The sequence below is a fragment of the Pseudorasbora parva genome, chromosome 12, assembly GCF_024679245.1.
Source record: "Pseudorasbora parva isolate DD20220531a chromosome 12, ASM2467924v1, whole genome shotgun sequence".
In the NCBI taxonomy this organism is placed as follows: domain Eukaryota; kingdom Metazoa; phylum Chordata; class Actinopteri; order Cypriniformes; family Gobionidae; genus Pseudorasbora; species Pseudorasbora parva.
The window spans coordinates 34,594,047-34,607,572 of record NC_090183.1 but is presented as its reverse complement, the minus strand read 5'-3'; the positions used below and the strand labels follow the sequence as shown (position 1 = coordinate 34,607,572).

Here is a 13,526-nt window from a genome sequence, read left to right as displayed (position 1 = left end):
CTAGGGGTAAACGCTCGCGCGCTAAATGCATAGTAAGCAGAATTGTTGGGAAATCCACTCATTTTCTAGCGTCCGCGCGCTGGCGACGGGGTAATATCGCTTTTTACTGAATAAGCTCAAACAAGATAAGTTTCAAAACCCAACGGCCGCTTAAATTTCCCTCGGGGGGTAATTATGCAGCGCGAGCGGAGGTGACGTCCTATTACTTTGGTCCCAAATACGAACAAATGCCACTAGAGTGACAGTCGGGCTAGAGTGAGGAGAGCAACGTTCGTCCAAACCGGCGACCCGGTAAGCGGACCCGGTTAAACTCTGTAACGCTTGAACGGTTGCGCAGATAAGCGTTGAGATGTCGTACTAGGCTGCCACAGAGAAAAGAAGGGGGGAAAGTAATGGTCTGTTGAAGGGAATGTGTTGACTAGAGGGAGAATAGGGGAAGAGAGAAAACAAAGACTATTTTAAGGGCTGTCTGGTTACTGTCGTTCAATTGGATTTAGGAGTGATGAAGAGGTCTTTGGGATGCGGGGGAAAGGAAGGGATGCTCTGCAGCGGTTTTTCAGTCACTGACTCGTAAAAGAGGACAGAACAATAAGCCTGTATGGTTAAGACTGGATATATCTGAAGAACAACGCATCACAGTACTGCTGTAAGCTGAACGTTGCGGGATTTTGCTCACTGCTTCAAAAGGAATTCATTGCATTTTTTTTCCAACGTGGATCCACTGCACCATTCAGGTATTTAAGGTAAGATACGAGGCTTAAACTGCACACTATCTCTGCTCAACTCAATATAAATGTTCGACAAGTTTATACGCCAGAGGCTGTTAAAACTAAGCGTCACGGCTGGCTGCTGCAAACTCGGGGCTTCTACAGCTTTTCACAAACGATCACGTTGAAGAAATGTTGCAAACTAGCATTCAAGGGAAAGGCACTAAACGCGTTTGTTTGACATTCAACGGGGTTCTTAAAATTGGATTAACAAAGTAAATAAAATAAAAATACATAGAACAACTTGTATAGCATAATATTAAAAATGACATTTGACTGCATCAATATTACCTTCTTATTATTATAATTGTTTATAAAGGTGTCCCAATTTTCAGAGCTGCTTGTTTAACACTTAGTGAATTAGTATTGTTCATTCAAGTTTACTGGTCATCCTGTTTTAGGGATTTTGTACACACCTCTATTTCTATCTTCTCAATATGTTTTAAATTGAAGTGTGCATAATTCATGGAGTTTCATGGAGAATCATCAGATTATCCTTCTGGTCTGAATGACTCCATATGCTGGACTCTTTGCAGGTATGGGATATGGACCACACTGCAGCGCCAAAATGAGAAGTCTGTGGGTCGGTGTTTTGTTCATGACTTTCACCCACCATCTGAGGTAGATTACATGTTTGATGCAACTTTCTATTTCTCATTAACTTCATATTATTTTCTAGTTGATTGCGGGAGTCAGTATGTTTATTGATTCATATGTTAAGAACGATTTTTCCAAACCACTTTAACATTGTGGTCACCTAATGGATGGGAACGAATACTTGTAGTTATTAATAATTATCTCTGTGGTCTTTTGCATCAGCCTCTCCCAGTCTACTACAGGGACTCCTAAAGAGTCAGAGCTCAATGATAACATCACAGTATTTACACGAATCCTGGATGGATTGCTGGATGGCTACGATAACAGACTGCGACCTGGGCTTGGAGGTAAACTCTGCCTAGATACCATTTCCATCTCAAAAAAACATCATCTGTAGCAAGATCGTGATTTAGTGAGAGGCGTTTTTTAATTTCTTTGCATATCAGGGCAATTTATGTCTGGCATTGACCTCCGGTAGTTATTCTGAAAAAGATGTCTTTAGATAAAGGCAGATGGCTTTTGAAAAACAGAGAGAACGCCTGCACATTCCATCGTGACCAGCAGCATGAAGGACTTTCAAAAAGAGAGAGAGAGAGAGAGAGAGAGAGAGAGAGAGAGAGAGAGAGAGAAAGAGATGCTGCTTCTATTCAATCCACTAACTAGGAGGAAAAGTACATAAAAAAGAACAAAAAAAACAAATTCTGTTTTCATACTGGATACGTTTGCCAGATCACTGAAAATGCCCAGTCCTCTTTGAAAATCAAACGGCCACTATTTCCCGGCACTCGCAATTACAGTGTTCTCGCAAGAGAGAGAGAGAGAAAGAGAGAAAGAGGGGTGGGATAGAGAGGAGGGTTATGAATGTGGCTGCTGACCTTGAGAAAGCTATCATTCTTTTCTAAAGGTGCAGGTTCATTGTTCTCAGAGGTCGAAAGCATGCCATTATGGCAGAGAAAGAGAATAAACACAGGCTGCTCTGTTTCCATGTGAGAGAGTTCAAGGGAGCACATCTCATAACTGTAGCCGCAGCAAGATACTGTCAATTGACAAATGATGGATTTGGAGAGTGCAGTCAGGACTGAAATACATTGCTTTTTTTATTTTAAATGAATGCAACTAACAGAAATAATGTAGGCGAATCAAAGCGTACTTTAATGGAAATTCTCCATATATTTTATACACTGTAAAAAATTATTTAGAAAAAATGTTACGTGGTTGCCTTAAAATTTTGAGTTCATTAAAAATTAAAATTTTGAGTTAATACAATGAACATTTTTTGAGATTCGACAACCTTTATTAAAATATTATTAAAAGATTTTGTAAGCATATTGGGTAATTGTGTGTGTTCATGATTTATCACATTTTTTATGTGGTTCAGATACAAAAATATTTGGAGTTTCTATTTATTAAACAAATTTCCTTCATTGTATCAACTCAAATTTTTAAGTTCAATAAACTAAAAATTTTAAGGCAACCAGGTTATTTACTTTTTTAAGTTAAACCAACAAAAAACAACACATTTTTTTTTTACAGTGTACTATTGCTACATACATTGCATATATTTATTTACTATTTACTAATTCACTATTTTATATATATGAACATCGGAAGCAAAACAAAATATGGATGGGTCCTCTCCCAGAACCTTTTTATTGTAATAGATGCCATTTACATTAAATACAAATAACCTGCCTTGTTTACTAAATGTCTGTTGGGTCAGTCAAAATCACAGAAGGCACTGATTTAATAATAGTGGCAATAATGTATAGGGGTAAACCACATGGAGGCAAGTTTTGATGCAAATCAGCCCAAATGTGTGAATCTGCCTTTTGCCGAACTTCGCTCTACTTCCTTTTCTCATCACTTATCAAACCGGAAAGGCTTTTATTTTCAATAAAAATGATGAAAAAATGTAAACAATGTAAATAAAGCATCTAACGTGTGTTTAGGTAAGTGAACAGACATGCGTTGAATTAGAGATGGTAAAAGTGAGTGGGTCCATTATCATTGGTCTTAAGGAGTGGGTGGGTCTTGTCCCATTTCCACTATAGTATAAATATATAACATCCAAACTAGGCATGTGCCGATATCAATTTTTCATGTTGCGATTAATTGATGAAGTTTTATCACGATATACGATATTATCACGATATTGAAATAAGTTGCAAAAAAAAGTGTTGCCATAGCATAACAGCTTAAAGAACTATTTTTGTAAGAACAAAAATAACTGAATGTTTAAAAACAATAATGCACTAAAAATATATACAGCTCTGGAAAAAAAATTAAGAGACCCCTCATTGAGAAAATGTTATGTGGTCTCTTGATATTTTTCAGAGCTGTAAAAGTAAAATTTTCAAACAGATTAAAGTGCAAAAGAATTAGGCTATAAAGAACAACAGGTAGGCTAACAAATTACAATAAGGTCTCATTAGTTTATGCATTAACCAAGATTGAGCAAAAGCTACATTTGGTACAGAAAGTATAATGTTTTTGTTAATGTTAGTTAAGAAATACTGATCATTGTTAGTTTTATCTTAGGTCCATTAAAAAAGTTATTTTGATTTTGATTTTAATGTTATTAAAAAGTAACTAAGAAATTAAAATAGAATGATTAATTCTTTATAAGTATTTTTCATTGTCAGTTTGGTAATAATGAATTAACATGTTAACTAATGAAGTCGTATGGCTCAAAGTTTTACTGAACAATAACAAATAATTAGAACAGTTCTAATCATTAGGGCATGTTGTAGTCCAGATTAAAACATAAAAATGTTTAAATTTGAAAATAAATAGCCTATTAAGTCTTTAAGTATTAAGTATTTGGTGCTGTGATGAACAACATTGAGATTACAAAAACGAATGGCTGTTTTAAAAACTACACACGGTTTGCTTGTTTGCTGGTTTCCGGGGTAACCGCGGCATTCTGCAGTTCATCAGCACCCTCTGCTGTCACTGAGCGGCACTTCAGCAGCGCGTCTCCTTCACCGGTTCAGTCATGTGCAAACGCACGATGGGCTTGTTTATATCTGAGCACGCGTCCCTTTGACGCAGAATACAGCGGTGTTGAGCATTTATACGGTTGATGGGCAAAGTATTCTTGAATGCATTATAAAAAAATTATAAATTGTTAATAAATTATTATTTACGATATTTTAAAGTGCCCACGATAACAATATCGTGCATATTCATTATCGTGATAAATCGCATTATCGAAAATCGGCACATGTCTAATCCAAACTTAATCTAATAAATCTCTATTTGTTTGTGGCATTACAGAGAAAGTGACCGAAATTAAGACCAACATCTTTGTCACCAGCTTTGGGCCAGTGTCAGATACCGAGATGGTAAGTATTTAAACCAAATTCTTTCTTCATGAAGAAACACCATTCATTCACCTCTACATCATTCAGGAAATTCAGGACTGAGATCCCTCCTCATCAAGACCCCCTTCATTAAATCCTGCCTCCATCTGTAACATTGCTTCACCTCTGCATGCAATATCTTAGGTAGGTCACAGTATGATCTGATGATTAAAATTATTGTTCATTTTTATATTCAGTCATGTGACACATTTGATTTTGCCTTCAGGCAAGGTCATCGCTGTAATTCATGGGCCCCTGGAGAAAAAGTTTATGGGGAGGCCTTAGTGGGCCCCTCCTCCTCATCACAGGGTCTGGGGTCCCTCACGACGACCCGGCCTTCTGGTGGCGCACACTAAATGAACATTTTCCTTTGAACAGGAATACACCATTGATGTGTTTTTCCGTCAAAGCTGGAAAGATGAGCGTTTGTGTTTCAAAGGGCCAATGGAGATGCTACCTCTGAATAACCTGCTGGCCAGCAACATCTGGACACCTGACACCTTTTTCCTTAACGGCAAAAAATCCATTGCTCACAACATGACAACGCCCAACAAGCTTCTGAGACTGAAGGATGACGGGACATTGCTGTACACCATGAGGTACCAGTTTAAGCTACGATGCCTTATCATTCCACAGTATGAACTGCTGTCTGCATGAATGGATTTGAGTAGTTATGGGTAGTACAGCCATACATTTGACCTTAATCTCATTTATGGCCTCTTCACCCCTGTTTTGCACTGCTGAACCCTCTGTCATGTGACAGATGTGTTAAGCACACATGAACTCGGCTCCCGCTGAACTCAGCATCTCATGCTTCACATCATACAGTCTCAGTGGGAATGTTCAGCTTGCCCCTGCTAAAGCTTTTTCTCTATACTTTTTAAAAAAAATGTTGTCCTCTCACAAGACGACACATGAGTTTATCTTTGTTGTTTTCATTAATGGGTCCTGATGCTTTAGATTCCTCATGCTTATTTATTCTCTTTATATGTCACAGACCAAATTCGCCATGCTCTGTTTTATGCTATAGACTTGAATGATACTTCAAATTATCCTGCTTATTGAGGAGAGGTGTGTTAAAACTTCTTTAAGCGATCACAGTGATTTTCCCAACAGGCAAAGGATTCACATAGCAAACATTTCTTACATTGAAAAGGGATCAGAAGCATCATCTCTTGGGTTCAGCATATCATAGAAGCTTTGAGGTTGGCTGTTTTGATTTGGGCGAGGGGCGCCACTAGGCCCATTTTAAGAGGGCTTTAGCCCCCCTAAAAAATATGCAATTAAAATCATCTATTGCCGTTAGAGGACTTTGCCATTAAAAACATCCTCATATTTTAGTCTGTGTTATTTCACTTGTTCTTCCGTCTGCAGTAGAGCAGCGCCAGTGTCAAAAGCAGAATTCAATGCGTGTGCATTTATTGATAGGGTATTATAATATCTGCAACTGTGTAGTTCTTTGTCATAAACACAGTTTAGGCGGGAGCAATTCAAGACGGTTTTCCATCCACTGTAAAATCTGGGCTTATTTATTTATTTTATGAATATTTATTTATTTTATTTCCTTTCAACTAAATGGCATGATACCTTTTGACTTTTCCCACTCTTGCTATATAGTTCAGTGCAATAAAATTGCTATTTGTTATAATATTCATTTTTTTGATAAAGCAAAATATGCAGAGAAAAAAAGGTTGTGGAAATGGCAAATAAGCTAATGAGTGGTCCTCTGCAGCCATCTACTGCTTATAGTAGAACATTTTATTTCATTTTCATGTTAAAAGTAGGGATGTCAACGATTAATCGATGATCGATTAATTGTCGATAAGACATTTGATCGATAAGACTTATCGATCATCGATTAAGCAGGGTCATGCGCGTGCGTGCGGCTCAACCGCAAAACGGGAGGAAAAATGATGCGAGCCACGAGCGTGCCCGAGTTCTGTTTGGGACCATTTTACAGCTGGAGTTACACCTTCATCATGACTGCAAGTTTGCATGTGCATTCGCAGCCTTTTGTTTTGTGCAAATGTAATTTGTAATATTGTGCAGGCCTATCTATAGCTGATTTATCTCATAAGGATGCATTTGGTTAATAATTAACGTTAGAGGCGAGCGGTCCATCCAACAGCAATGCACAGCTAATAATGACTATGATTGGGACTGTCATATTACACAACATTAATGAGAACACTATTGTAATAAAACATTGTGTTTGTTAATTATTTGGCTTCATTTGCCATGTGTTTCATTGCGTTGATCCAGGAAGAGCGCATGCACAACACGAGTCACGCACTCTGACTCGCGCATGTAACTTAGTTCAAGTTCACTTGTGCATTCGCATCAGATTGTGCAGAAGTAATTTGTAATATTACATTTATTTTGTAACGTTATATATGTGATCAATCATATAGGATGCGTTTCTTTTAGCGAAATAAAACGAACTAGCAAATGGCTTCAGTCAGTGATGGCTATCGGTTTTCATTCAGTGCTTCGGCTTTAGCGTATAGGTCTACATAGCAATGCATAATAACAATGATTGGGACAGTCATATTATATAACAGAAATGAGAACACTATTTTAATAAGTGGTTGTAAAGTCATTGGGTTTAGGTGCCGTGTTCAGAGCGTTGTTCCAGGAAGAGCGCGTCTCCCATTCTGAATATGAATATCAGCAACTCAATTCAAGTTCACTTGTGCATTCGCATCATTTTGTGAAGATATATAATTTGTAATATTTTATTAGCTTTATATAAATCTGATTAATCTCATACAGGAAGCTTTTTGTTGAGTTAAATAACGCGGTAGCAAAGAGCTTCAGTGTAACTTATCAGTGTTGATTCAGCGCATCCGCTCCAGCTCACGCAGTTCAAACAGCAACGCACGACTAATAATAACTATGATTGGGACTGTCACATCACATAACATTAATGAAAACAATATTTTAATAAATCGTTTTTAATTAATTGGGTTTAGATGACGTTTCAGCATGTTGTTCCTGGAAGTGCGTCCACACATTCTGAATAACAGTTCTGAGGCAGCGTTCGTGTTGTATTACAGGTTATATTTGGTTATTAAATAAGTCATTTAATTAAATTATAAATAACATCGACTAATTTTACAGTCCCATAGCCCTTTGTTTAGATAAAAAAATCCTTCTCATTCATTTGGTGAAGAACATGGCGTTTTGAGCAGCATTGCACATAGGCCTGTCATGCTGTCGTATTATGGTTAACGATTAATCGCTTAATTGATCGTTAATTTAAACGACAATCGATCATGGGAATTTGTGAAAATTGACATCCCTAGTTAAAAGTATGTTAGTTTTCCACCAGGTGACAGAAATCCTTTACTGAAGCATGGCACATTTTCCATGTTATCTCCATGTGAAAATGATAAATGAATAATACATGTGTACAATACACAAATGTATAGTTAAAAAAAAGTTTTTTGTTTTTTGTTTGTTTGTTTGTTGTTGTTTTTTTACCTCAAATTTAAACAATTAGGCTACAGCAATATAAATTTGCCTATATTATTAATGAATATTAGCTGGTTATTTAAAATGATTTAAAAAAATTAATTAAAGGATTGACTTGATCAGTAGTGTAATCTACTTGTTCATGCCTACCCTATGCTACAAACAATGTATTAAAGTATTATTATTATTATTTAAATCATACCCTCATTTGGGGCTTAGCCCCCCCAATAATAGTGGAATATTATTTTTAGTTTTTTTTAGTTTTATTTATGCCCTGCTAAAATTTTCACAGGCCTTTACACAAAAAAGTAAAAAGTAAAAAAATAAAAAAAGTAAAAAATAAAAATGGATATTTATAATTTAAATAATTACGACTTTATCTATGCATTATGTATTATTAAACATATTATACTTAAAACATTATTTTAAAAAAATTAATTGAAGCTTTCTTTATAAAAAATTAACTTATACTTTTGTGTGCAAATGATGGAATGCAGTACATTTAAAAATCTAAACAAAACCCTATTGTTTGTCATTTTCAATATATATATAAAAAAAAAAATTAAAAAAAAACAATCTTAGTGTACTGATTCCCCAAAGGCTCTATTTAAAATTTGTTGAAACTCCACACACATTATAATGCATCTACTTGATCTAGTTTTATAGCCATCCAAGGGTGTTCCAACCTAAGGGTGTTCTAGAAAAAGAAAGTAAAAGGGGGGTGAGATGAAATAAGAGATAGAAACAAAGGAAAAAGAGAAAGTGGAAGAGGGCATGTGGCTGTATGTTTTATGCCCCCGTTGTTGAGTTGTTCTTCACAGACTGTCTGCTCCATTACTCGCAGTACCAGGGCAGAGGGAGAGAACACACACACACGTACACACTTACAATCACATACACACACAGTTTCTGCTCTCCAAGCTATCATCAGCAACAATCTACTGCCAAGTGCCATGAACTGCTGTGTTAGTGCTGTATAAAAGCTGCTATTGTTGTTCTCAAAATGGCATCAATACTAAATCCTCTAGTAGAACCTGCTTGTTTAAGTGCTGAATTTTGAGGTGCAATATCGTATTTGGATTATGATGGTTATGTATTAGCTATTTGTATTCTCTGAGGTTACAGTTATGAGGATGCATTATATAATGAGTTATTAGCTTTTATTAACTTAGATTCAAATGCAATGGGGGATTTGGCGAGTTTCCCATAGAGGTAACAATTAGATTTCATGTAGTGGGTCTAAAGCGATATAAAATAAATGAAAAAGGCAAAGAACATGGATCATTTAATTTACACAAAACACATTCCTTTCTCATTTGTGAGGCTTTGCTGTTTTTTGTTTGTTTTTATTGTGTTGTATATTGTGAAACACATATTACAAAATTATTCATTTGATAAAGCCTTAGATAGAGCTGCTTTTTTAGACTTCAGATTGAATGAGATCATCAATCAAACATTAATGACTCTGAGAGGAAATGACTTGGAGCATGTCATTTAGAAATCAATGGTGGAGCTATTGTAGCTTGCCTACAATAAACTCTGCCCAGTGTTGCATTCCCTAACAGTGCAAACCATTAAAAGAGCCTTTTACCACTCACTAATGCGCACATTGTTTCCGGAAAAGTGATCAGCAGTAAGTTTTTTCTTTTCTTGCTGAGATGGAAAGGAGCACCTTAGCTGCCATGAAAAAGCAGGGCAAAACAGTTTCACCACCCACATTCTAAAAGTGGAATGCAGTCTACAGGCTTTTATTAGAGTTAAAAAGGAGGTTATGAGACCGAACTAAAGGGAGATGTGCTAGAAACTGACAAATCTTCTGAAGGATCTGCCATGTTTTTAAAATAGCTTTTTAGCTTCAGTTTGATGTTAAGAAAAATGGTGCAGTAGGCAAACATGAATTGTGATAAAAAATATATATATTTTTTTTACACGTTAAAGGGTTAGTAATGTCATTAATTACCCTCATGTTCTTCCAAAGCCGTAAGATTTTCATTCATCTTCAGAACACAAATGAAGATCTTTTTGAAATCTGACAGATTTCTGTCCCTCAGTTGACAGCTATACGCAGCTACCACCTCACTGGTTCTTGCGAGAATGATCCTCATTGGTTCTTACGGAAGCTCAAAGGTGATGCGTAACACATGAGAATGATCCTCATTGTTTCTTACGGAAGCTCAAAGGTGATGTGTAACATGAGAATGATCCTCATTGGTTCTTATGGAAGCTCAAAGGTGATGAGTAACACATAGAATGATCCTCATTGGTTCTTACGGAAGCTCAAAGGTGATGCGTAACACACGACAATGATCCTCATTGGTTCTTACGGAAGCTTAAAGGTGATGCGTAACACATGAGAATGATCCTCATTGGTTCTTACGGAAGCTTAAAGGTGATGCGTAACACATGAGAATGATCCTCATTGGTTCTTACGGGAGCTCAAAGGTGATGCATAACGAGAATGAACCTCATTGGTTCTTACGGAAGCTTAAAGGTGATGCGTAACGAGAATGAACCTCATTGGTTCTTACGGAAGCTTAAAGGTGATGCGTAACACATGAGAATGATCCTCATGGGTCTTACGGGAGCTCAAAGGTGATGCGTAACGAGAATGAACCTCATTGGTTCTTGCGGAAGCTTAAAGGTGATGCGTAACGAGAATGAACCTCATTGGTTCTTGCGGATGCTTAAAGGTGATGCGTAACGAGAATGAACCTCATTGGTTCTTGCGGATGCTTAAAGGTGATGCGTAAAGAGAATGATCCTCATTGGTTCTTGCGGATGCTTAAAGGTGATGCGTAACAGGAGAATGATCCTCATTGGTTCTTGCGGAAGCTTAAAGGTGATGCGTAACATGAGAATGATCCTCATTGGTTCTTGCGAAAGCTCAAAAGTGATGCGTAACATGAGAATGATCCTCATTGGTTCTTGCGAAAGCTCAAAAGTGATGTGTAACATGAGAATGATCCTCATTGGTTCTTGCGAAAGCTCAAAAGTGATGTGTAACACACGAGAATGAACCTCCTTGGTTCTTAAAATAGAAAAGGGAAAAATAACAAAAATGAATAAAATGTAAAAATAAAAACAATCAACACATAAAAGTCATTTACCATAACTGATGTGTGCGTTGGTTAATGCTTATATGTGAATAAAAGCCTAAATGCAGTCTGTTCATCATATAAAGCGATTGTGTCTCTTCAGAAAATTTGGACTAACCCGCTCAAATTATAGCTTTATGATCTCTTTATTAACTTTCTGAAGCATCAAAGTGCAGTTGAGTAGCTGTCAATGGAGGGCAGAAAACTCTCAGATTTCATCACAGAGATCTTCATTTGTGTTCTGAAGATGAACAAAAGTCTTATTGGTGTGGAACGACATGAGTAATTAATAATAATTGCCAAAACCAACATAGAAATTGAGGGGGACATATCTGCTTCAATATTAAGTTTTCAATGAGCAAATTTTAAGATTTGACCTTTTATCCCCCTTAAAATGTGATATCTGTTTATATTCTTCTATATGTAAATAAATGTTATACCACACAATGATACAGATATCAGATTCTCCATGTTTTTTAAATTGCTAATAGACTGCGAATATGCAAATAAATACAAGTCCTGGAGTGATTCCTATATTGCAATGACATATTGTACACTGTATATGCTACCCAAAAGGTACCCTTCTAATATTAAAAATAAATTTTAAAAACATGTAAAAACTGCTACAACTGCTAAGAAAGTATTTTAAGTTGTGCATTTTAAGTTTTGCATACACTTGACTTGAGGTTTGTGTTCTAATTTTGTGTAAGCACAGAATCAGCCACTGTTATTTAGAGATGCAGACTTTTTCTGTACACCTTTTCCCTGACAAACCTCCTGATTATTTTCTCTCTTTTTTGTATACCGCTGTAACAGAATGAAGAAAAAAAGTAGGCCTACTGCACATTTGTGCTCTGCTCTCCTGGTTTAATTTATGATATAAACTATCCCATAAATAATTCACTGGAATGCACTAAGAATCTCTCGTTTTTCTCCCGAAATCCTCACGTCTCTTTCTAGGTTTGTTTTCACCCAGATGCTTTAAAATGTAATCATCTCTCCTTTTCACATCTTATCCCTATTAGCAGTGATTACTGGAATGGTTCTAAAGTTTTTGTTATCTAACGGAACGCACATTGAGATTTTAACACTCAATGCTAACGTTAATGAACATTATACATAATACAGACACTAGGCCACAGTGATTTAACACGTCGGTAATATTTCTGCGGAAAGGATCAGGCTTCCACGGTTGTTTTTGGTAGTTGTAGTAATTTGTTAACGCTTTCACACTTTTACATTTCCCTATTGTACCCAAATTGTTTGTGTTCATTCATAGAGTGAACCTTTCACTTGACTGCTTGCGGTTTAACAGAAGTTACTCCGATAATTCCCGCAAAGCGTCATGGGGTGTATGAACAAAAGTGGTTAGAACGTTCTAGTGAAATGATATATAATTTATGAGCTTAAATGGGCTATCACAGACCAAATAAAGCTCACCGTCAGGATACAGTTCTAAGCGTTCACCATTTGTCAAGGCCCCAGTGCCACATCATTTCGTCTCCACTTCCAGCAGTGCTGACCTAAGCACTGTGTTCAGTAAGTAGCAAGCTCTCCGCCTCCCATATGGCTGGTTTTGATAAAGTTGTGTGAGCTGGTCGAATGGAGGTTGAGTTTAGAGGACAGTCCTTGATTTTTCCAATACAGCCATTTATCATGGAGCTGTCAGAAATGAAGGCCCTGCGCTGATTAAGTGAAGGAACAGCGCCTCACGTGTCCCGCCCCATTAATTACATTCTCGCAGGACTTCCAGTCAGAGATGCAACCATGGGCCCTTCAACCCTGGTCCCATCCTCAGTTTGCTGATGATGGAGGTTTTACGCAGTTCCAGTTCCGTGGCAATATCAAGCCCTTCATTACACTGTCAGCTGAGGGTCAGTGCTGACATCTTATTGCATTGCTTACACCAAAGCATTGAATTGGCTCCAGCCGGGACGTTAAGGGAGGGCTTAATGGCCACAGGGTGGCATAATAAGCCAGCCATCCTGTACCCATTATGGTAATGATCAGCCTTGATCTCATATAATTGCTTTGCTAAATGGCCCTGCGGACAACTTTCTTTAGCAGCAGACTTTGGACATTGATTTAATAGACTGTATGCATTGTAATGGACGAGTTTGTTGGATGCATCATTTCTTTGTTACACCCTTCTTTATAACAGGAAATTCCTAAACCCTTTTGGCCTTGGGTGACAATTATTGGATTGCATATCCATTTCATATTTTTTAAGG

At 37.0% G+C, this 13,526-nt stretch overlaps 1 protein-coding gene across 1 annotated transcript in view; it reads left to right on the top strand.

The window, feature by feature from the left end:
- gabra5 (gamma-aminobutyric acid type A receptor subunit alpha5) overlaps positions 1–13,526 on the top strand; it is a 41,315-nt gene continuing 27,789 nt past the window's right edge. The window contains exons 1-5 of the mRNA XM_067459967.1: positions 1–743; positions 1,304–1,388; positions 1,587–1,711; positions 4,641–4,708; positions 5,105–5,325. Coding sequence (XP_067316068.1) covers positions 1,306–1,388; positions 1,587–1,711; positions 4,641–4,708; positions 5,105–5,325 — 497 coding nt within the window. The 5' untranslated portion in view covers positions 1–743; positions 1,304–1,305. The remainder of the gene's footprint in view (positions 744–1,303; positions 1,389–1,586; positions 1,712–4,640; positions 4,709–5,104; positions 5,326–13,526) is intronic.